The sequence below is a fragment of the Anser anser genome (assembly GCF_964211835.1).
Source record: "Anser anser genome assembly, chromosome: 3".
Classification (NCBI taxonomy): Eukaryota; Metazoa; Chordata; class Aves; order Anseriformes; family Anatidae; genus Anser; species Anser anser.
In genome coordinates, this window is record NC_139722.1 from 118,785,076 (window position 1) to 118,810,749 (window position 25,674).

Below are 25,674 nucleotides of genomic sequence, written 5' to 3' on the forward strand. Positions count from 1 at the left end.
AAGGGCCTGCTATGCTGCCCTCCAGGTTTCTTCAGTTTCATTATTCAAGTAACACCTTGACAATGTTAGGGCTGCTTCAGTGTATTAATTTTTCTGCTTTCACATTGCCAAGCTCCTGCCTATTCCCGAAACTTGAACTGAACTGCCATGAGGCATCTCCTGTGCTGAGGTCCCATGAGTAATATCAACTGAAAGGTAAAGATGTGGGAACAGTACTAGAGGAGCAAATTCATTTTCAAGACGTCAGAGCTTTATGTCTGTGTTTGAACACAGAGCTTTATTCCTCAGAATTGAATGAATAGTGTGCTAGCTTGTCTGAAACTTTTTCCACCTTGAAATATTTTACCTTTCATTTAGGGAGGCACAAGTTCTCTCTGCTGTGCTATAGCAGACTAATTTACTTATGCAGACAAGGCCGCATATTGCTGAAGAGAGTCCAGTCCACTGGCTTGTTATTCCAGTGAATTAAATCATCCTGTCAGATTTAGAGTTTGGATTGTGGAAGACTTAAACAGTCTCTTAAAGTTGAATAGTTTTTCTTAAAAGTGTTTCCAGTTCCAAGAGTGCCAGGTTGACACAAATTGGTCTCTAGAAGGTTAATTTCTTGCAAAAGTGATTTGCAGTATGAATTTGTAAAGAATCTACTATCCCATGCTGTGCTGAGGGAACCTGAATCTTTACATCTTCAAGGAATTCTTTACGTTGTTGTGGGTAAAATGTGGCAACCTTTTTGTGCTCATCCAGTAAGCACTGTATCATGGGCTGAAAGGAATAGGAGAGATGTCAGCAAGAGGAATGACAACGAACGGGAAAAATCAGACTGTTCTCTAGACCTGTCTCGGAAAAAAGGTTGAACCAGAGCTCTGTCGTCCCCTCCGCAGCAGAGCCCTGATGGAGGACAGTGAAATCATGAAAGTGGCCTGGTCCAGCAACACCTGCTTATTATGAAGTGAGACACAGGCACACAGATCTCTCATCACTGGGTAACCTCTCCTCCTCCCACAAGCACTTAGTGCAAAGGAAGAGTATGGGAGAGAAGACAAGGAATAGGAGGAGCTAGATTCATAAGGAAAAGGGTACGCAGGTGAGGAAACCAGCTGAAGGAAGGCAAGTCAAAAAGCACCAGGAAATTTGGGCAGAATGCTTCTGCTATGCACTGAGTTTCACGTTGTTTACCCAAGTAAATCTTCCTACAGATTTAAACTACTGATGCTTCACATTCAACAGACCTCCAGATTGCTATGGTCAGTCCCTCCCATATTACCTCCTTGTTTTAAAATTCAGTGTCTTCTAGTCAGCTGTGCTCTGTCAAACATCCACCTCCTCCTGCTGCTCAGAGACCCCTATAGCAGTGACTGTAGCTCTGGGGATACAGATAGGAATGGTATCCTCTCGGAGAATACCTAGCAGGTCGGTTAAGCTATAGGAATGTGTATCGCAAGATCCCCTTTAGTTCACTTCTACACAGAAATGAAGTAAAATCCAGAGGAAAAAATCTCACCTGGGAAGTCAGAGCTCTGCATTTCTTTCTAGGTTTAATACAGATTGTTGCAGCCAACACATGGGCATAGAAAATGACAAAGTTTGAGAAGGTGAAAATCCTTAGGCTGTCAGTGGTAAATGGTGCAAATATTCCTGACTCCTTGTTAGTACTGTTGGGGTTGTAAGGTCATGGAGATTCTTCTCAGCTGCTATTGGATTTGAACCTACTCTGGGGCATATATTTATTACTATCAATGTAATGTGTTTGAGAGAGAAGAAATACTAGCAGTTAGTAGTGCAAAAGCCTTAGGAGAACACTGGTTAAAATATTTTGTATTTTCAGATTTTCAAACTACTATAAATGATAACAGAAAAAGTCAGTGCTTGTTAACATAAAAAAAATACTCTGTTTCTGCAGCTTTCCATTGGCAGAAAACAGGTTTTCTGTATGTGAAAGTTGTGCCTGTTCAGATAGAGCCTGGCTGGAAATGAAATTAGGTCTACCTATGATCATCCATTGGTATGACTACATTTAAAAGAGTTTGAGCTAATTTAGCATCTAACTATAAAGATTAAAAAAAAAAAGAGAAAAAGAGAAAAAAAAGCACAAAGACTACATTTGTTTCATACTGGTTTAATTAAGTTAATTTGAAATTACACATTTTAGTAAATAAGCTTTGTATTGATTACTCCAGAGTGCCTGGAAGAAATGTCTGCTCCTATAGTTAGATGATGGTTGGAAATCGTAGTTTTAGATGATTTTTTTGGACAGTATACACAGTGGTACTTCCAGTTCTAGCCAAACTCAAAATAAACTCAGTGTAGCCAGAATAAGTGATTGTTTTGAATAGTATCTGTGTTGATTTGATATTTGAAATAATGATTTGAAAGTGGTAAATATTTTGAAATAACCAAGTTATTGAATCCATCAAAAGGCAAGGTAGATTGATAACCCTCAGTCCTAGATTTGAAGTATTTTAAAAAATGAAAGAGCACATTGATACATTGTCCCCCACCCTCACAAACAACAAAAAAAAAAGGTAAGAAAGAAAAAAAAAATCTACCATAGGACATGAGGAGTTAACACCTGTAGGTGTCTATCAACCAGCAACTTGCTTGTGTCAGAAATAATCCAATTTTTTTCCAAGGTATACTACAAGATGAATGTAAATATGCTAGGATGAAGTCTCTTCAGATAGAATAAAAAATAGTTTTATTTACAGTACCCTTAGCAAAATGAAAGTATACTTTTAAACTCTTTTTTAATTCATGTACTTGTTTCTAGACTGCTGCTCTATTTACAAATCATTGCTATATTTGCTGTTATCTTTAGTGAAGTAAATAGTTTGATATCAAAAAGAAGTTTTCTGCAGCCATGGGATCTTGGCTCTCCATTTCTGAGTAATTACTTATGCCAATATTACACTTTTGGCATTATATTTATTATTGGGGCCTGATTCATTAGAACAGGCATAGAATTTTTACAGGGTTGGAGACAGATTATAAATTATAGACCTGATGTTATTCAGTGTCATAGCATTGGGAGAAAATAGCTGCTTGAGATGTATATTTTTTTTAAGAAACAGGTGCCTAAAGTTAAGCTCATTCTATAATTCAGTGAAAACATCACAGTACTTAGCTTTGGAAGTCAAATAACTTAATTATGTACCTAAATAGGGAGATGGGAACCTGTTGTAAGAACCCAGTAAAAAAATAGCCAAGATAGGTTAAAATACTACTTTATCACTTGGATCTTTGGCTTCCTGATCTTCATTTTATTAGTATGAAAATATTTACATAGGAGTCTTAGAGTGTTTTGGAGAGTAGAACAACTGTGAATTGCTATGGCAACAAATAACAGCAACTGTTGATTTCACATCTTTCACCTTGTGAAATCATTTAGTATGCATGAGACTAACAAAAAGAGTCCGCAAACGATTGTCTTGATGATAACAAGCAACTTATTCTCATGAGGCAGCTATTCGGTATTTCCCACAATACAGGTTTTCTTAGCATTAGCAATAGATACCGGATACAGACCTCAGTTTTCCCCTCCAGATTGAGACATCAAAATCAAGGAGTTCTGGGATGCATCTTTTTAGCTTAGACCCTGGAAAGGAGGAGAGTGTCAAATTTGGATCTACTTTTCCAGAGGTAGAGGCTGTTCAAACTTGTCTCAAATGGAAACAGAAATAGACCAAATGTTTTTACATTAAACATGCCAAATATCTAAGCTTTAAATGGAATTATTGTTTTGTGGAAGCAAATGGATGTTAATCAGTTTGGTGGAAACCTACTTAAATGCATAGTACATCTAGAACAGGGGCATTCATAATGCGTGCAAGGCAAGGGAGCATTCGAAGGGAGGAGTGAACACTGCAGCTGGTGAGGGAGCAGGGAATAAGATCTGACATGCATCTGGGAGTCCCTGGCTAGCAGAGACTGCTTGAAAAGGAAAGAGGAAGGAACCTGCCATTGGAAATGGTTCAGGCCTACCTTAAGGGTGATGTGGGAGGCATAGGTTAATGCTTGGAAAGGAAGAGAAGTCACCGCAAGCAGGAAAGCCTGGAGCCATGAGTCTTCTCTCTTGTTGAATCTGCTACTTTTTAAACACAGTCATTTATCTATGTGTGGAGGTGAAAAGATCCAAAAGAATAATGCTTTTCACAGCTCCATATCCCAGTATACTGAAAAAAACAGCAACTCTTCTGTTCTTTTTGCAGTTCATTATTTTGATGTTTTCTAATGGATAGCTTGCAGGCAGAACACTGCTGCTCTGTGAAACATGGAGCATTTTTTCAGCTGCACTACTACTTGGAAGATGCTTATATTCATCAGTTGATGTTGGAGGAAAATGTTGGCAGTAAAAAGCAAGAGAGAGAGAGAACTGATTGTTTAAGAAGTTACTAACATTTTTCCCTTTTTTTCCCCCACTCTTTTGTTTTAGCATTACCAGAACCTTTGCATCAGGTAAAACAGAAAAAGTGATCTTTCAGGCACTTAAGGAATTAGGTCTTCCCAGTGGAAAGGTATTTTGCATTTTTGAATAAATTCTTTGTACATTAATAAACTGATGAATCATTCATATTCATATCTGTGATCAAAGTCATATGCATCATGCAAAAACATGCGTATTGTTCGTGAGTAGCTTATTCATCACTGTAGGTTGTTTACTAAAATCAAAAGGTAATCAAATGTTTATGACATAGCGATCCTTAAACCTCTTAAATGAGGCTTCTCTTCTTTTCTGTAATAACTGCCTCGCCCCATGCGTTTATACAAAGCACATGAGTGCAGAACATGGCTGCATGCTGCCCTCTCAGTTGTGTTTCTTGGATTCCTCCTGCTTTTTGCTCCCCTCCACTGAAGAACTGCTCTCCAGCTCTGTCCTGCTTGCAGCTGGAGCCCCCGTCAGCAGCCCCAGAGGGGTGACAGCTGGCTACAGTCATGGTTGGTTTCTTCACCTTTGCTCCCTGCCAAGTCTCCCTTTTTTCATTTTGGAGACTCCAGCCCATAGTTTTTGGCTTGGCACCTGCCAAGGCTGGTGGGAGGCAGCCTGCAGGCTCAGCAGCTCGCTGTCTCCAGCCAGGGAGGGGGAGCGTAGAAAACTGGGTGTCCAGCGGTTGCGGTGCTTGACACCAAGGGTGATTTTTTTTTTTTCCTCACAGCTGCAGTTCTCATCTTGTTCAGCCAAAGAAGGGCACGATACTGAATGTGTTAGCTGTGCATTCCCTCTCATGGAAATTTTATGCACCCCTGTAAGAGAGCTGCTTTGCTATTTAAAACCACTGTACCAAACCTGAGACATTTTCTTGAAGTGTCTTGGCTTCAGCATAAGTATCTTGAAGTTAATACACTAGTTTGGATATTTTTTTTTAAGCTTCATTAGAAAAAATAAACACTGGGTTCCAAATCTGTGTATGTAGAATTAATGTTGCTGTGAGGTCAGAATATGTGAACAACTGACAGATCTGTGATAAAGATGAATTGAGAACTGTTTGGAAAAAATACAAAATAAACTAGGTAAAGTAAATGTATAATGGGTAAAGAGCTAAAACAGTATTTGATTGCTTTTTGTGGTGTAAGATAACACTCTTAGGAATAAAGCATATAAGCAGTCTTTTGCTGAACAAATGTGCCTTTGCATTTTGTTGCAGAATGATGAAATTGAGCCTGCAGCATTTACTTATGACAAATTTTATGAGCTCACCCAAAAGATATGTCCCCGAACTGACATAGAGGACCTCTTTAAGAAGATGTAAGTTCAAATATAATATAATCTTCCTTTAAACTAATTTTATTGTAATTTTAGTCCATATCTAATAGTGACAGAATGCTGTAAAGATTGTTTAACCTTGAATCCTAGTATCATCAGCAATATGTTAAGACAAGCCTTAAGTCTATGTTTTTCCCCTTCCTTCCCTCTCAGATTGTTAATGTAAAAGTTCACTCTGTATTTAGAGCAACTTTTACATGAGTTAGAAGAAGCACCTGGAACTTTTTTTTTTTTTTTGCATTGGCTTTACTAACTACTGTAATTTTAACTTGCTCCTTTAGGTGATTAACACACTATGTAAACTAACTAAATTAAGTAAGAAATTTGATGTTTTAAAAGTTTCTTCCTTCAATTTATTCTCAGCTGGAGGACTTACATGTTGTTTTATGAAGTAATGTGTGTTAAATTATAGCAAGTAAAGGAGATACATTGTGTCAAGCATAGACAGTTTGTTTTCTGTGACTGTTCATTTTGAGATTATAAAGTTATTTTAGGCAGAGAAGTGGAAGGTTTTAGAAGTATTGACGATGTCAACATGTAAATCATACCTACTTGTAGCATCATATATGAAAACTTACATTCTCTAATAAATTTCTTTTCAGCAATGGAGACAAAACTGATTATTTAACGGTAGACCAATTAGTGAGCTTTCTAAATGAAGTAAGCTTTTTCATACATTAACTACCATACAAGTCTGTCTGCAGTGGCTTGCTTCTTCCAGTCTATCCATTGCATGTATCATGCCATGATTTGCTATGCTTCTGATCTGCTGATCTTTCCATTATGGTAACATCCAGGTGCAAAAATCAGCTCCAACCTTATATGTTCTTGTGCTTCCTACATGTTGGCTTTTGCAGATTGCTTCTGTAGATTATTTGCTTGTTGTCTTGTGTTGTGTATGTTTAATACATTTTATACTGTTACATTCGATGCGTTTTTATTAAAAATACATCCAGTATTTTATTATAAGCAATTATTTTTACCTAAAGGCCACAGATAAATATATCTGCTTATCCCTTTGAATAATAGAAGAAATGAAGTAGGCTTTTAAAAACATTGGTTTGATTCTACTGTACAGTATATTTCTACCTATTACAAATCTAAGAGCTAAGAGGGTATTTTAAGGGTTTGTATATGATTTTTAAAATAGTATGTGTGCAGCATAAGAGGAAATATTTTTATTGCTGTATTTCCAGAATACAGTTGTTGGCAAGAGTATTTAGTATTTCTTAAAAACATCATGAGTGTGCGAATAAACAGTGTGAGGGGTTTCTTTTTTTTTTTTTTTTTTTTTCTATTCCTAAAGCCCAGTAAGTTGTGGAAGGCTGACTCTATCAGAATTGCAACAGCAAATGCGCTATGTAGATTTAACAAGAACTTACACATGGAAAATAAGTACATTCTACCTGGGTTTGTACCAATAGATTCTTGTCATATAGAACACGGGTAGCTGCTTTACTTCTCTGCATGATGCATGATCTTTTAGGGACCAAAAGCCTTACCAAAATTCTTTCCTTCTAAAATTATTTTACTATTTACAAATCCATTTGTATTTATATCAGAAATGTATATATTTCTGATACTGTTATATTAAGATTCAAGCAATAAGTTCCCCCATAGAAAAATCAAATAGATCATATTCAGAATTCGTAGATCAATTTCAGAGTAAAATTTTCTTTTTCAGTTGGGAATGCACTCATTCTTCATCGAACCAAAGTACATATAAAAGAGAATATTCAAAAAGAAGAGCACCTCCCCTGTGAGGGGAGGCTGAGAGACCTGGGTCTGTTCAGCCTTCAGAAAAGAAGACTGAGAGGGGATCTTATCAATGTTTATAAAGACCTGAAGTGTGGGAGACAAAGCGATATGGCCAACCTCTTTTCAGTGGTTTGTGGGGACAGGACAAGGGGCAACGGCCACAAAATGGAGCACAGGAAGTTCTGCACCAACATGCAAAAGAACTTCACAGCGAGGGCTGCCCAGGGAGATTGTGGAGTCTCCTTCTCTGGAGATATTGAAGACCCATCTGGGCACCTATGTGTGCAATTTGCTCTAGGAAACCTGCTTTGGCAGGGGGGTTGACTCAATAATCTCTCGAGGTCCCTTCCAACCCCTACAGTTCTGTGATTCTGTGATTAATACTTCATGACTAATGGTTGTTTCCCTTTAGTTGGTGACTAGAGCTGGGAAAAAAATGTAGAAAAGTTTTATAGAATGGCACATTTAGTCTGGTGACTTGAAACCAATGCCTTTGGATTAGTGCTTAAGGTATTTTGGTCTTCAAATATATTTGGCGTTTAAAATTTTGGTCATGATTTGAAATGCACTAAATAAACTAAATTCTCCCACCTGATGTGATCATTTCTGTCCCCTTTACAACAGGCCAGTACTGCAATTAGTAGTGATATTTAATGCTGGAAAATACAAGAAGATAATTTAGGAGAAGAGAATTGCTTGGCAGGGCAATTATTCATGAGAGTCTTTAGCCTAAATTAATTTGAATTCCATAGCCTCCAGGGCAGGCCACAAAAACTGTAAGCATTACAGCTTTTTAAGAGAGCATGATGGTATGTTACTGGGTATAAGTGGAGGGTGAGCATCTGTCCAGTCAAAATGCTATCTCTATTTGCCTTTTAAATGCTTCTGGCTGACAGCTGATTTAGTTGTGTATCAGTATTAAAACTTCTAGGAAGATTTTAGAAATTTAAGTTTTAGAATTTTTTTTGTTGTTTTTGTTATTAAGTCCGATTTAGAAAAAAGAAAATGTAGTAGAAAAACAACTGAGGTCACTACTATTGAGATTTGCTCCTGCCGTTCATTTGCAGCAATAAATTATAAGCTAAGTAAATGTCAAAGTGGAAATTCAGTAGTCTGAATCTGACCAGGATTCAACCTTTCTCCTGGGAAGGAGGTATGAGGAGATCCTTTTCTTTCCCTTTCTTTCCCACTGCCCCCTCTCTTTCCCACTGTCTTCTTCCCTTTCTTCTTCCTTTCCTCCCTCCCTTCCACTCTCTTGCTTGCTCTTCCTCTTTCATTCCCATTCATTTACTCTCTCTTTCTGTCTCCCTCTGTTTTTTCATCTCCACGTAAGGATGCCATTCTTACTCCACTGCACAGGACAAATTCAAGAAGTAAAATTATTTGGGGCACAAAAGCTACTTTACATCTCAGTTTATATCTGCTCAGAGAGTAGAGTGGAGGCCAGGTCGGGGAGGCTAAATGGTCTTTCTCTCTTTCCAGAACTATACAGGATTTTTTTTTCTCCCCATTCTTTTAGATGGTTCACCCTTATGTGGTTAAGAATGTCTAGGGTAAGGGTTCTCTACTTCATATGGTAACTAGACCAAGCAAAGGCAACTCTGGACATATGCAATTAGTCCAGGGACATGTTGTCTTTCTAGATGAAACTTCTTGCTTTTAGTTCCAGTCAGCTTTTATGTTACAGCTGTGCCAGCAAGCTCAGTAATGCAGAAGATTTCCCCAAGATACACTAATAAGCATTCTTCCATTTTTTTAAAATAACACGTCATCAGTTGTCAGATCTGCTTTGGTTTTTAAACTAAGTAAACATGGAGACATGATTTTATAATGGGGAAAAAAGTTGATAATGAGCAATGGTCATTGCTACAAGAAGAATATTTTGCTCTTAGCTACTTACAGTAATTCTGGAGTCTTATTCTAGAGGAGGCTTTTTTTCTTTATCCCATTTATTTTATTCTGTATGCTTATGATTAACTGTAGAAGAATGGGTAAGAGTACTCTTCTTGAGTAAGAACCTTTCTGTCTACTTCTTAAATTTTTTTGAAGTAGTGAAATGTCTTTCATGATATAAAGCTTGTCATTTGTCATATTAGACTGTGCTTTTGCATGCCAGTGTTGTATTGCTGTTCTGTGCTGCTTAGCAAGTTATGTCCTGCATCCAGCTGCTCTCATTTCATATTTCATCTGAGTTTTACTTAGATATCCAGACAGTCGATCTGTAGTCAATGAAAATGCTGTAATTTAGATGCTGCATACTGTCAGTAGCTTTACTTGAAAGATCCCTCTTTAACTGCATGATTAAATTGGCATTGGTTGTAATTTCTTGGAATCAATAAAGCACATTCATCAATGTATTGATTGTAAGAAAAGAGATCAAGTGCTTATTTTTGATTGGAAACTACTTTTCTTCCTGAAAAACTGTCAAATATATATATATATATATATACATAAGGAATTACAGCAAATGCTGATAATGCTGTGCCAAGCCATGTGAACACCATCCTGTCCACTCCAAATTACTGATCACCGATATGGGGGTGGCCTGTTACATTTCTGAATTCTGCTTAAACTGCAGCTTGAAAACTGCATCTACTGGGGTAAAAGAGTGTTTTCATGGTCATATTTATTTCTTTACATTTTATTGCATCTGCTTACATGCCACTACTCCGTTCAATTCTGTTTTTAATTTTCTTTTAATGGAGAATCAGGCACACAGTGTGCAGCTCTAATCCAGCGTGGAGAAAAACAAATGTTATATAGCACAACTGTGAGCAAAAACAAACCAAAACAAAAAACCTCTGAATTTTAGTGTATTAGAAATCACTGCTAAATTGCATCTAGAATACATAGAAATACTAAATATATTATGAAATCTTAATACCATAAATTACTGTGAATTGAGGATACTATAAAGTTCTTCTAAATTGTATATATCTCTTCTAAGAATTTAAGTTTTTTTTGAATAGTGCACAGTGTTTCTAGGATTCACAAATAAACATCAGTAGTTTCATATTTCTAAATTCAGGTTTCAAATTATGTATATATAGTACAGCTTTATTTTACTTTCAATTTTTACTTCAGCTATAGATATTGCTGAAGACATGCATTTTTGCGGAGGTGATTACTGTGCTATCAGTCAAGCCTGCCAGTTTACATGATCTACACAAAAGATTGGAAGGAAGAAGAGAGATTTTATAAAGATGAGCTTAGCTATTGTCAACATTTCATTGGCATGTATACCAAGTGCAGTCATTATTTTCATGAACAAGCAACAGTAAGACCAGTTATACGGTTACAGTGGATTTATTTGGAAATATTTATAATAAAGCTGCCTAAGTTTCTTATGGAAGATAAGGTTTGTTTTCTGTCTAAAGCTAAAGTTGCTGTTGGATAGTCTGAAAGTTTTAGGGCTTTTTTTTTTTTTTTAAATGTCCACTTCTTTCTTTCTCATCTGCAGTAATGAAATGCTCTTGGATGGTAGCCATGCACTATATTGTTTTGCTGAATTCTGTTGTTTTCTAACCTTAGCATCAACGAGATCCTCGGCTCAATGAAATTTTATTTCCCTTTTATGACACAAAAAGAGCAATGCAGATAATTGAGACATATGAGCCAGATGAAGACTTGAAGAGTAAAGGTAAATGTGGGAGGAAATTCAGGATTTGCTATTTTTTAGGCATTTGGGGAATTTGTTCTGAAGCCTGCAAACTTTTTGAAGGGAGATTACGGTCCTTGTGGTCAGGGGCAAGCACTTGCAGGGCTAACCAGCGAAGTAGACCAGGAAACTGATTTGCTGAAAGATATCTCCCCCTCAAAATCAGTGATTTTTCAGAAGGATTAATTCCCTGATCCAAGTTACACTGTGGCCACACAGACAGCCTAGCCTGGTACAAAATAGGAGAGGTTAGCTTGACGTTGGGGTTTAGTAAATGGGGAACAACGTGGCAACTCCTTCTAGAAAGAATCGAGCATGTGCCATGTATGAAATAGAAATATTAGTATTAATTACCTGATTCTAATTCTGACTTTTTTTTAATTCACTCTTCTTTGACTACTCTTGATTCCAGTGAGTTTTACAAGCTTTTCAAAATAAAAAAAGTGTATACTACAGAAGTTGCCATCTGTTTAGGATGGAACATATAAAATCATGTTTTATGAAGGTGGGACTTAATCTAGAACAGGAAAGTGTTGTTCACTAATTTGCAAGGAAGAGGGTTTTGCAAGCACAAAGCTGTAGCGGGGGTTGATGTTGGCTTATTCTTCTAGCCAGGAACTGAATTGTGGCTAATTATTTAGAGTCTTTCTTTGACTTATATTTCCAAGAGGTCTGAAATAAATTTGGGAAACTTTTAAAAAACGTATCTACTGTCAGGATTCTTTCTTGTACATCTGGTTTTATTATCTGGGGACACAGTGTCAGATTTTGCATCAAGGACACAGTTGCTGGTCAGCTTGGAGCACTGGAAGAAAAGAAGTGTTTGCTTGCAGAAACCTTTAGAGACATACCTTTTTTGCTAGCGTTCATGTTCTGAAAGATAGTTTGAATCCTACCCACTATAAATTTCAAGTAGTAATTTACTATGATTTCTTCTGCCTTCTAGGTCTCATATCAAGTGATGGATTTTGCAGATACTTGATGTCAGATGAAAATGCACCGGTTTTCTTAGATCGTTTGGAATTATATCAAGAAATGGACCATCCTTTGGCTCACTATTTTATCAGTTCCTCTCACAATACATATTTAACGGGCAGGCAGTTTGGTGGCAAGTCTTCGGTGGAGATGTACAGACAAGTACTTTTGGCTGGATGCAGGTTGGAAGCAGTAGATAAGTCTTTTAATATTTGTGAATCTAATACTTTAAGACTACATAGTATACTTTGGTGAAGATATAGTGTATAACTGCATAAATATATCAATGTGGTAAATGGAAATATGCATATTTAAGACTTTGTCACAAAAAACATTGGAAGGCAGTAGGATGTAGAAATTGGTGTCTGGAGTTGGGTTGTAAGAAAGATAAGTTTGATATCAAAATGACAAACAAAGACTTTCAGAGTGCTTCTTGATTTGTAATTAAGAACCCTATGAGTAAATGAGAATGTTTATGATTTCCTGCTTGATTTCTTGACCTACTAGTATGTGTCACAGTTAACCGAGTAAGATAATAAATAGAAGAGTATTACAGTGCTATTTTTTTCTTCAGGTATTAATATCTTGCCCCACGTATACTGTATTTAAGGTAGAATACCTGAAGTAATAAAAGCAGTCTGAAATTACACATGTACAGCTTAAAAGGAATTGCGTAATGCCCAAAATTGCTTGGTAACTTACTGCTCTGAACATCGCTGCTCAGAACTTGTCCCAGGCAGCTCACCTGTACTGAAGCACTAAGAAAGGTGATATTTTTCTTGGGTCTTTAGATGTGTTGAGCTGGACTGTTGGGATGGAAAAGGTGAAGACCAAGAACCAATAATAACGCATGGAAAAGCAATGTGTACAGATATTCTTTTCAAGGTAAATGCCTGACCTCTCCACCTGGCAACAAACCCCAGTAGGACCCCTGGACAAGAATCCATGCAAGGCACCCCTCTCCTCCTCAGCATCTGCCACTGCTCCATTTTGACAGACTGACAAATTGCATAGGCGTGGTTTCTTGTTCCCAGATATTAAGGCTCATTTCCCGCTCACGTTACATACCCCTGTGCTACTGCTGCCTTTCCACAAAAAATGCAGAAAGCAGGCTTGATTACTTTGCCCAATATTTTCACATTCGGTGGCTCTTTGAACAGCAGAGTAAATATCCTCCCTGCTGTCTGAGAAGTTCCTTAGCTGTGGAAACAGCCTGAAGATGCAGGAGTCATTCAGGGAACAGAAATGCTTCCTGGCAGAATGGAGATGGTAGTAGAAACTGCAGCTGCAGTTGGGTGCTGGTGCACAGGTTGTTTGTGGGGGGTAAACAGAGAAGAAGGAGCATACTTTTTTTTTTTTCTAGTTCTGGTTTCAGTTGGCACATGTGAAACTCAGTTCTGTGTTTCTGAGGATGAGGAGGAGGACAAAAAAATCTTTTTCATTATGATTGTAATTTGATCTGTTCTAATTTTGAATCCTATTATTGCATTTTAAAGGATGTAATTCAAGCCATTAAGGAAACAGCATTTGTTACATCAGAATACCCCGTCATTCTTTCATTTGAAAATCACTGCAGGTATATAGTGCCCTTTTTAATATTTTTTTTTAGTACAATGGATGAGAAAGGTGATAAAGCTCAAAAATGCTACTATTTGAATGTACTTGAAAAGTGTGTTGGGCTATGCAGATATGCTGGGTGTTACTTGGAAGGGAATGTACTTTAATAGTCAATTTTTAGCTAGCTTAATAATAGCAATATTTTTTATCTGTGGTAAAGCTGTGAAATATATTTGCATGTTCCATTAGTTGTGTGGGATTCAGTTAATCTATTTTCTTGGTCTTATTAAATTCATCTCTGTCAGATAACAGACCTTTATTGACAGTTTAATTACAGTAATGTGTCTCAGCTGAGAGAAATTGGGTAGTATATAATTTGGGAAGTCTACATTACTTAGTATTATTCTGTTTTGCTGACTAATAGTGATTTCTTTTTTATATTTAAAAAATGAACCAACATCATCTTTTACAGCAAATATCAGCAGTACAAGATGTCAAAATACTGTGAAGATCTTTTTGGAGATCTCCTGTTGAAGCAGCCTCTAGAAACACATCCAGTATGTTACCTTCTGACAGCGTTTCTATTTTTTACATTATCTGTGTTTAAAAGAGACAATAAACTGGGGTCTTATCACCTATAGTTGGAGTGCTGATCACTACCAGTCCTGTGCTTTCAAAAATGACTAGTGTATTTGAATGTCTACGCTTTTTGGTACAAACATCCTTATCTGATTGTTCAATCTCTTCTGTACAGGGCTCTGGCAAGCAGCCTGGGGAAATCCATCCCCTTGATGTGTGATGCAATATCAGCTCCTATATAAAATACACCGCATACATTGTATTTCCAGGTCATACATAACTCTGCAACTTGCCAGTCACTGTTGAAAAACAATTAATTTTAAATTGCATGGTTTCAGTTCAGGAAACCTTCTATTTCAGCTACACTTTGCATGCTTTATGCTCTAGATCAGACCCTGAAGTCTAGGTGGCCTCCACTACTGCATTAACAATTAAATTAAGCAGAGTTCCCTGCAGTCTCATTTGGACTATCAAGTGCACTGTAATCTGCATGCACTTCACTCTCCTGCGTGGCAGGAAGTAATAACGGGCACTCCTCCACAAACACAGTGTTTGAGGCTTTAATAGCTTGTTATCCACTGCTTGCAACTACTCCCCCAGTCCTTTGCTACTCTCCTGAGCAATGTGCTCACTGTCTGCCAGCAGCCACCCAAAACCTACAGGCACTCTTCAGTGCTGTGGGAGACCATGTCAAAGAGGATTCTGCTTTATTTGTCGTCTCCTGCAAGGGACCTCCTGGTATTATCTTCTTCAGAACTGTGCTTTTCTTGGGTTTCCTTGCATGTTGCAGGGACAGCAACTCACCAGACTTGGTGACCTGTGCAGTGACCTGATGGTCATTGCCATGAAAGGTGCATCCGAGAGAACTAAACCTGTAAAATTGCCTGCTATATGTAGCACCTTGCCACATTCCTCATAAATGACAACCTCCAGCAGCTTTCAGGCAAGCCTAAAATAAAGCTGGCCAAAGAGAACCATGCTTCTACCTCAGGGCCCAGTAATTAGTCTTGGCTGCCTGTGCTCTGTAGCAGTACTGAGCCTTCTGCAGTTTGTACCCCTTCCTTGTTGTGGGTGAATTCAGTCCCCAGCTGCTACCAAAGCAAATGTGGCAGAGATAGCCAAAGGAGCCTGAATTGTGTATGAGTGCTTGTTTTCTGGTACTTCTACAGACTGAGGAGGACAGACTTCAGAGAGAGACAGCACTGGCTGAAGCAGATTTAGTTTTAAGGAGAAGGAAATATTCGTCCAAATGGGCATGCAGTTATGCCCTGTGCTTGGGGGTGCTTGGGGATGAATGAGCTCTGCGGCACTGACATCTAGTGGAATTACAACCCAGGCACTCTCAGGAACAGTTGTATTTTGTCTTCATCCAACATGCCAAAACTCTAATGACTACACTAGCCCTGGTAGTTATGGATATTGTTACCTTCTTGGAAGGAGGTTTGCACCCATTCTTGTGGAGTTGGGCTGGTTTTTTTTGTTGTTGTTGTTTTTTCCCTGGTTGCTAATTGTCACCTCTGCTTCTTTTATTGGGTTTCAAGTTGTGGTGCTTTGTTCTTTTGTTTCTGTGTCCCCAGTGCTGCTTCTGTGTAGCTCAGAGCTGGATTTAAGGATCAGAATATCTGAGCATTTCTTCTAAGAATTTTTACTAGTCCTGGCAATATTTTCTACTCCTGTATCATTTATAGTTATCTGGGAACCACAATCCATTATAGCAGTGACTCCCTCTACAATATCCTTAGCAAGCCTAAGGTGGAGAGTGTGTTACTTATCATATCCAAATCTGTTTCTTAGCCTCAGTGATGTGATGAGGCTTAAATCAGAGGATTTTTTTTACTTTTTTTTTTTTTCCAGTAATATATTTTCTCCCTCCCGGAGTTGGAACAAAACCTTTAGTAGTACTTCCTGTGTATGTCAGACTTGCCATTTGGCTTTCACGAATACTGAAGATGTGACCCTGTAGCCCTACTGGCAAAAATAGTCTTCACCACTTAGCTAAGGACTGGGCAGAGTTTTCCATTCACCAGTGCCAGCCCATTTTTACTCTCCATATGTGGGCAGTCTCTCTTCCATTATTACAGCTTGAAGGGACTATAAAAGGTGAGTTATTTAGAGATGAAATTAAAAAGGGCTAAACTCTGACTTAAACTGCATGTGAGCCACATGTAGAGAAGGAAAGTAGGAAGTCCTCTGATGAATGGTTGGAGGTCTCTTCTGTGCCTACTGCTAGGCAGGACAGAATGGGAGACATTATAACCAGTGTAGATGAGGATGAGCACAGGTTTCCCATGAAATAGGGAAGAATCAGAGGAGACAACTGTAGTCAGACTGCCTCCAAGGGTTGTGCCTGAGGTGGCACTGCTTGTTCACTGCCCCTTACCATTACCGTCCTAAAGTCAAAATCCCCAGTTGAGTTATAGAGAGGTCAAATAGATGTTATTAAAACCTTTTCTATAAATTATTTTACAGCTTGATCCAGGTAAAGCCTTACCTTCTCCTAATGACCTCAAAAGAAAGATTCTCATAAAGAATAAAAGGTTGAAACCTGAAGTAGAAAAAAGTAAGTAATCTTGTCTTAAACAAAAGTCTAGATTAATTTGAATGGACTTCGTTACTAAGGCTTCCAAATTGCTCATACATTTCTGTTGAAGAATATGAATTACATGTAAATGATACTTTGTTTGCCCTTGTGTTTCATATGACTGACAGAGCTTAGGCCTTGCTATCTGCATTCAGCAAGGGCATAGACAGACCTGGAAATGTAACCCTGGGACTTTATCAGATTGCTGTTCAAGCTAAAATATAACACAGATAGGATCTCTAGTAAATTCTGCCTACACTGGTATGTTTACATTGCTGTGTTTTTCCAGGATAAGCAAAAAATGAAATGGAATTTCAAATTGCTCTTCTTCTTGTTATTGCTAGTTCTGATATTTATCTCCTTTCAGTAATAATAATGTTGCTATCTTAGTTCCCAGTACGGCTGAAGTGATAGACCCTGGTCCTTCTCCAGTAAAAGATAAGCATGCAGACCTTCTGCTGACTTTAGTGATACATGATTGTGTTCATACTGTCTAGCTGAAACACACATGGCAACACAATTGAAAATTCAAGTGCCTTGTCTCTATTTGCATACATCAACCACCAAAGAGATAGCTGTCCACTTATTCTTTGAAGAAATAATATGCTCACTCCAAAGGCCTTTGAAGTCTATGGAAATATTTTCTGTAACTTCAGTGAGCTTTGGATATAGCTCTTATTGACCACTTTTCAGATCTAAGAACAGTACGTGCCTAATGATACTCATGCTCTGTAAAATTTTATTGCTGACTGAAAACTCTATCTTAAAGATCCCTTTAAATAAAAGTAGCTCTCAGGATCAGAGAATCATTTATGATTGTTCTGATGTATTTAATTGTGCTACAAACTGTTGATGTCATGACTGATTACTTTTTATTTTTCTTATGAACAGAACAGCTTGATGCTTTGAAAAAGATGATGGAGGCTGGAGAAACTGCTGCTCCTGTAAATATCCTGGAGGATGATAATGAAGAAGAAATAGAAAGTGGTGAGGATTTCATAGAGAAGGGCTCTCAAACACTGCCTATTGTAAAACAGTAGGCTGGCATCAGTAGTATGTGCGTTACCCACAGAGTCACAGCCTGTGGCAGGAGCAGAAAGTGTGGGCTCAATGCAGAACCATTTATACAGACTTCCAGCCTTACCATCTCATCTCAGATAGATACTACAGCTGCTCCTGGCTCTGTTGTAGGCTGTGGTAGAAATGTGAGCTCAGTTAGTACTAGTGATAATTTTTAACTTCTACTTACTGTTCAAAAACCATACTGGAACAGAAACAAAGTCAATTTTCACTGTACATATATGTGTTGAGGGAGGGAGGGGGTAGAGTGACTGGGAACCTGTAATCTTTGTTTCAAAAAGAGATTTTTTTACTATTTATAATGCTTGTGTCAACATCAGATTGGATTATTGCATTATCATTTATAAGGATAAAATCAAAGATAGGATTTTTCTTGCCAAACTTCAGATGCCTTCAGTTTAAACATCTAGATATAAGCCAATGATGCAGAATGTCTTTATGGCCAACAGAGAAAAAAGACATTTTTAGGTTGTGATTTACCTCACCTATGTCCACCTTCTGAAGAGATAAATCATTCAGTACCTGCAAGTGTCCGTACCGCTGGCCTGTGACCCATCTGACGCCAGATGTCCCAGCTTTAGCCTATCCCTTGATCCTCTCCTTGATTTTTTCCTAGCACAAAGTCACTGCTGTTACAGTCAATAGAGTTCAATGTGGTAGATATTCTTGGTGATCCATGGTGTCTGTCCTTGCAGTTCAGAAAGAGACTGAAGTACAGTGATTTTTTGGAGAGGCTTCTTAATGTCTTTCTTCAAATGACCTAAGAGCACAGAGGTGATTCTGTTGTTTGGCAAGCTGATTTCCATTGGAATGCTTATTTCTAATAATGCTATTATTAATTATGTGCTAGACCTCCAAGAGGCTCAAATAAGTATTTTCTAAAATTATTGATTAAGTCCAACTGCGTAATGTGGTTAATGATGTTGTGTTCATAAGGGACCTTTTTAGCTTCTTTGAGAACACCACGTTCTTATAGAAAATCACCCTCAAAGAAAACAGGAAGGATCCCCTGTAACAGGGGCACATGAGGAGAGACTGACTAGCCACATGAGGAGTTTGGATGCAGGCAACCTTTTTCATCTTTAGTTAGAGAACCCTGCCTTCATTTCTAGTTATTACCCCAAACCTATATTGCTGGTGCATTTTTGTTTGTTTGTTTCTTTGTTGTTTGTGGTTTTTTGCCTTTTTAAAAAAAAAAAAAAAATGATTCCTTCAGAAATACACTAAAAATCTCCCTTATTAACCATGTCAAAGCCATAAGAATCTCAGGCCTTATCTGTAATTTATTACTACTAAATCCTTGGAAATCTAATACCCTGGATTCTATTTCTATATAAAGATATGCTGTAACCAAACCTGTGTATTCAACTATCATTTGTTTCATGTTTCACACTAAAACAGCAGTTTGCTGTGGTTTTTGCACTGATCCTTCTTTCTTTTTTGTGCAGCTGACCAGGAAGAAGAAGCTCATCCAGAATACAAATTTGGAAGTGACCTTACTGTAGATGATTACGGTCAAAAAGAAGCTGTTGCCATCAGTGTCAAAAAGGTGGGATTGCTTCTTTCTTATATCTCTTTGAAAGCTTTCCATGGAGGAGGCTGTAAAAGACATTGTGTTTTGTGGAAGCATAACAGCACTATCTGAAGAGTCAAACACAAGATCTTCACCAGATTCTTAATGTTTAGTTTCATGAGAAGACAAAATTTTGTAGATCAAAATACACCCTGCTTGTTCGGGCAGAATACTTATTTAGGAAACAGAATCAGTATGTAGGAAAAAATGTGTACATGAAGTTGGAGGATTTGACCAAACATACTAATTAAACGCAGCAAGCAGTTTCTTCCCTCTGGCTCTGATATTTTACTTTGCATCTCAGTTTCAGAGCCCTAATATGAGGTGAGTATTAGCTTTCTTGCTCAGTAAACTTTTCTTGGAAGGCTGCATCCTTTGTCTTTGTTTCAGGGATTCTTTATTGTTAACTCTTAGGGTAGATTGTCCCTTTCATCTGCAGCAGTAAAGGCAAAATAGGAAGATCACTCTCCAGTGGGGTGGTACTGCAGTGAGGCAGTACCAGAGAGCCAGGTGGCAGACAGCGTAAGAGTCCCCTTTGTTCTACTGGTGCTTGGTTTAGTGAAATTTAGTGTTCAGGAACAGAATATTACTTGACAATAATTAGATACAGAACATTGGAATTCAAAACTAAGCCTACTCTGGTACTGAAGACATTATTGCTACTTGTTACAGGGAAACAAAACAAAACAAAAATTGAGTACTAAGGTACCTTATCAGATCATGCTCCTCTGTCACTCAAGTGTTTTGGCCACTTCTTCTCACCTGCCTGGCTACCTTTGGATCTTACTACAGATAGAAGTATAGGTACAGAAAAACTTTCGTAGTAGACATTGCTGTTGGCACTGTGTCTCTCTTCAGCAGTATCACAGAGACAACAGACCTGTCACCTTCTTGGTTTCTCTTCAATTCTCCATCTTTGCTTCTTCAGTACTTTTGTGGATCTTCCCACTGAACTGTTTAACTCCTCTGTTCTAGGGCTGGTTTCACTTGCTAAATCAGCTTGTCCTTAACTACCTGAGCATTTTTCTTTTTATTATTTTTATTTTGTTTTTCAAATTAGTCACTCATCATCAGTATATACCCTTTGTTAACTACTCTGCTTCTTTGCTGATCAGTGACTTGATCCTTATTCTTTAGGAATGTATATTCAGTGCCAAGTCAACATTTATCTAAGATACTTGGTACTGGTAGTTTATAATTGAAGACAGACAGCAGAGAGGCTTACTTGTCCCATTGCAAATAGCATCTTGAGATACGCCTTTTCCAAATGTAGACATCTAAAGCACATTTACAGCTTTCTTAACCCTTAAGTTTTCAGAGTCTGGGCAGCCTACATATCCAGATGATCCTTTGTGCACTCTGGTGTGACATTCTTTCATTCTTCTCTGAAATTTCCAGTCCCCAACATCTAGTGATAAGAACTTGTTTGGGCTTAACTGTCTGGCATCCTCTCTCCTGTTCTAACTGCTAGCCAGCTGCTGAATTTCGTACTTTGTGTACCCAAATTTGAAAGAAACTTCAAATTTTTCATATGGGACAGATGAGCCATGCAACAAAGTGGAAAAGGGTGTACTTTTTGCTAAATGCATTAACTTTTTGAGTTGTTATTTTTTTTCCTTACTGTGAGTGTTTCCTATTGCATTTTCCTTGGGTAATGCATATATATTTTTTCCCCTTAGGCTGTTGAAGATTCTGAGCAAGAAAACAATAAAAAGGTGACATGTAGGCTGTTACATAGTTTGTTTTATTGCTTTATATATAAAATACATACTACTTGTTCTCTTAGTGGTTTACCAATTTTATGTGCAGTTTCACTTCTCCTACAGTATATTTCTGAAAGTGACTCTGCCTCCTTTCCTCCTCTAGTTGTATACTGGTGGTAGGTCTCAGAAAACGTGGGGACAGACAGGAGTACATGACTTGTGCCTGCTTAGAAGTGTCTGATCTCAATCTCAAATGTCATGCACTGGGAAACAGCAGTTCTTTGAATGGTGTTGAGATGCATCTTCCCCATTTTTTTGTTTGGTTGTGCTTTGTTTTATTTTTTAATCTTTTCCCTTACCATGACTGCATTTTGTTTTCCTCTCTCTTTTTCCTCCTTTTGCTATCCCTTGGGACTTCTGCATTTCTTCTCCCAAGAATCCCTTCTGTAAGACTCTTTCCACCTCCTTCCACTCTTCTCCATCCTTCTGTCATTAAAATTGCTCCTGTTCTAACCACACTTTGTTTCAGTCTATTTTGTTTTCTAAGTGGGTTCTGATTCTTTTCTTGATGGTGGGGAGGTACAAATAACCTAGAAAGATCAACTCTCCCTTTGTTCTCTCTCTCTCCCCCAAAAGTGTCATGTCCTGTCGTAACCTTTACTTTGTCTCTGTAGGCTTTAAGAAACATCCCATCCCTACTTCACCTCCCTAGTTCATAATTTTAAAGTTCAAAATTATTAGCTGTGAACACTGCAAGAAGTATAGCCTGTTTATTTTTAAAAATTGCAAGTCTGCAGGTAACCAAGATAAAATTAGTGGCCAGTAGATTGTCTTAGAAAATGATCATAGAGATGGTGTGTCAGTAATTTAGTCATACAGCTATACCCTGCAGGGTGCTATTGTTCAGCACTAATGCATACAGTTTTGAATTCCTTTTCACCATGATTCAGTACTTAGATGTTTTTGGATCAAGATAGTAAAATATTATTAGCAATTCTGAGCGGTCAGCAGAAGGCACATTGAAGAAGCCTGGTTTTTAGAAGCTGAGTGGTCAGTTCTTCCTGAATATTGGCCTTCCAACGATGATGAACCTGGAAAGGACTAGTTCCTTTGAAGGAATTTGGCCTTAATTTGATCTAAACTATATTACAAAATATTGACCTGCTAACAAAAAAGCCTATATTCTACTAATAAAAGCGTGTATCATTTGGCATATTCAGGAAACAAATCTGTGAACCCTCAACCATTCCTGAAAAGCAGTTGGTTTGAGCCCTGGTGAGCAACTTTGAAATAGGCTTCAGTTTGATTTCATGGGCCTCTGGAAGTTTAATTCAGTCTAAACTGTGAATAAAACCATGTGTACCTGGACTCATTCTGGTAACTTGTGTATTCCACGCAGTACTTGTGACTAATCTTAGCATATCAGGCATATATTTTTTTCTTGAAATTTGTGTTTTGAAACATGTCGGAACTATGTAGCAGGTGCAGATACATGCCCATAATACTGATAAGTAGATTCACATTTACTTTTATCTTCCATTTCCTGAATAAATGAGTTGCAGTAGTTTAGGTACTGTGGACTGTCTTCTTCCATGCTTTAATGCTGTGAAGTATGATGACTCTTACTGCCTAAGAAAGGACATTGCAGTTATTCACTGTTATTCACTATTTGCTGATACAATAATGGAGGAGAACTTCCTGACAAGCACAGATTGCATTCTGAAAATAAAAAGCTGTACTTTAAGAAATTTTGAAGATACTTAGTACTTCCTTGCTGAAGTTCATAGTCAGCCTACAGGATGCTAGATTTTTTGGTTGTTGGTTCACTGGTAGGAGAACAAGCAAATAAGTTTGTGGGAAAATGCTGTGAACTGTAAACCTTGCAGAATTTGCATGGATTTACAGAGATTTTTTTCTTCTCCCCAGTGAAAAGAATATGTTTCAAACTGATTTAGGGAAAGGAAAAAGTGGAAGGAAGATTGACAGGTAGACAGATCCGCAAAAGTTGGCAGGTAGATCCACATGAGAAGTGCTTCATATTGTGGTTTTCTATGATGTGAGATACTTGCAGAAAACTTGCAGTTCTATTAAAATATACTGTATCCTCATGTAAATGATGGATTCACATATTTATTCTTGTAAGTGGCCAGAGATATGAGCTTGGTACTGTGTCTCTTGTTGGTCTTGTCACATCTATCTCTCCAATGAAAGCTGTAAATCCTATTTTTTGGTTTGCTTTTATTAGTAACAATTAGCAATTGAATCAATTTGTGTTTTGATGCTGAGAAAATTGTACTCAGTATACAGTGTGCACTACTGCCACAATTCTTCTCAGAAAGTGTGTATTAAATTGCAGTTCTTAGGAATTTATGTGACAATGAGCATGATCTCCCAGCATTGTTCAGTCCATTGTAACGTTTCTCTTTTATCCCCAAAATTACCCTACTAACATCATGAAATATTTACCCACTGCTTAGGATCTTTTATTTTTTTAATTATTGGTCCTCTCACATGCATCCTATAATATTGAGAATGTTTGGTGCATATATCAGCAAGAAAATAAATCATAATTTGTGACATGAAATTTCCTCTTTTCTTATATAAATATGCATTTTCTTTAACTTTCTGCAGATTTGGGTATAATTTTGTGTCACATTTGAAAATCTAACAGTATTTGCATACACAAATAGTGATTATTCTTTTTAATGTGTTTTCAGGGTTTAGTAACTGTTGAAGATGAACAAGCGTGGATGGCATCTTACAAATATGTAGGTGCCACAACAAATATACATCCATATTTATCAACAATGGTCAACTATGCTCAGCCTGTAAAATTTCAAGGTTTCGATGTAGCAGAAGGTAACATAAAAGGTTGAATGAAATAAAAGTATTTGTCTGCTTATTCTAGGTAGTTTTTTTAATCTCTATATTTCATGAATTTAGAAATGGTGGAAGATTTATTTTAATGACTGTCATCTGTCTCCCTGAATATAAAGTTAGCATGCTATTCTATTGATCATCCACATGGAGTCACTAAATTACAGGGAGAATATGAAGCTGTTGAGGTTGATTATATTCTATAGACCCTTTCAAATATATTACTTTTTTTTAGTTCATCTTTCTGTAAAGTAAGGTGAGAGTGGTTGTCACAGTGGTCAGCAGTTAGCTGAAGTTTTCATATTGCACCGCTAGACCATTTATCATGTTGTTTGTCTTATCTAGCAACACAACATAGGCTCTAAAGAGCAATTTTCTTGTAATGTAAAAAATTAAAGTTTTGTTAATTTCCCAGAAAGTGAAAGAAAGTGGCAAGTCAGAATTGTTGCTTAATTTCTCTGCAGTATAATTTGATTCAATGAGTAACAGATAATGGGGAAGCAGACCTAAATTTGCTATATCCTTCTGTTAGCCATAGTGTATTATTTTGAATATGACATTACAAAAGTGCTTTAAAATATCTTGTCTCTTCTTTCTAGAACGTAATATTCATCATAACATGTCTTCTTTCAATGAATCAGTTGGACTAGGGTATTTGAAGACCCATGCCATTGAGTTTGTGAAGTATCCTTTCAAGTCTTCCTGGATATTGCTAGGTCCTTCTCTCTATTAATGCTACAGATAAACAACAAATGAACATTTCTAGGTTTGCAGTGTTCCACGTCTATAGTGGAAAAAAGAAAGTAGCTTTATAAGATAAGAAATAGTAATATTAATGTAAGAAATACTGAAGTTACCAGGATGTGACCATACATTTCTATGATGTTCTTTCATTTTCCTTGATGAATTATACAGTTATAATAAACGACAAATGAGTCGGATATACCCAAAGGGAGGCCGAGTGGATTCAAGTAATTACATGCCTCAAATTTTCTGGAACGCTGGCTGCCAGATGGTCTCACTGAACTATCAGACCCCAGGTAGGCAGCAACGACCAGTGAACCTCAATCCTAAAGAATGATTTGGGCAGTAACTCTCAAACAGATGCCATGGATTTGCTTCTGGCATTTTTTGAGGAAACGGACATATGGCTAAATAATGTGGTGGGGGGGAATTATGGAAGCGTAAGATAAGGAGTAATGAAAAAGCTCTACTTTGAAGGAAAATTTAGCCTCCTTTCATGGAAAAATAATAGAGTACTATAACTACTCAAATGATAATGTTTTATTAATAAAAATATTAATTGCAGGGGAATCACTGTTTTCACAAAACACTGCTTTGGCACAGTTTTGTGCACATCTCCAAAATAAAGATGAAGGGAGTATACAAATTAAGATGGTAAAAAGTAGTGACTGTGCCAAGTGCATTTCTAGACCAACTGATGTGAAGTGTTAGAGAGTCATGTGTTTAGCATCAAAGAATGAGGTCTGAGATCACATCTTGGAGAACAATACCAGGAATGTAAATGCCTCTCCACAGCAAATACTGAGAGGAGATCTATTGTTCTGTTCAATC

The 25,674-nt window shown here is 37.5% G+C and overlaps 1 protein-coding gene across 1 annotated transcript in view; it reads left to right on the forward strand.

Moving 5' to 3' along the window:
* Window positions 1-25,674, forward strand: part of PLCB4 (phospholipase C beta 4) — a 126,904-nt gene that overhangs the window by 52,143 nt on the left and 49,087 nt on the right. Inside the window, exons 7-22 of the mRNA XM_083827647.1 lie at window positions 1,104-1,244; window positions 4,430-4,511; window positions 5,640-5,740; window positions 6,361-6,418; window positions 11,048-11,156; window positions 12,121-12,331; window positions 12,941-13,034; window positions 13,646-13,725; window positions 14,179-14,263; window positions 16,755-16,845; window positions 17,758-17,853; window positions 19,395-19,495; window positions 21,199-21,234; window positions 23,940-24,081; window positions 24,699-24,783; window positions 25,015-25,139. Coding sequence (XP_083683773.1) covers window positions 1,104-1,244; window positions 4,430-4,511; window positions 5,640-5,740; window positions 6,361-6,418; window positions 11,048-11,156; window positions 12,121-12,331; window positions 12,941-13,034; window positions 13,646-13,725; window positions 14,179-14,263; window positions 16,755-16,845; window positions 17,758-17,853; window positions 19,395-19,495; window positions 21,199-21,234; window positions 23,940-24,081; window positions 24,699-24,783; window positions 25,015-25,139 — 1,637 coding nt within the window. The remainder of the gene's footprint in view (window positions 1-1,103; window positions 1,245-4,429; window positions 4,512-5,639; window positions 5,741-6,360; window positions 6,419-11,047; window positions 11,157-12,120; window positions 12,332-12,940; window positions 13,035-13,645; window positions 13,726-14,178; window positions 14,264-16,754; window positions 16,846-17,757; window positions 17,854-19,394; window positions 19,496-21,198; window positions 21,235-23,939; window positions 24,082-24,698; window positions 24,784-25,014; window positions 25,140-25,674) is intronic.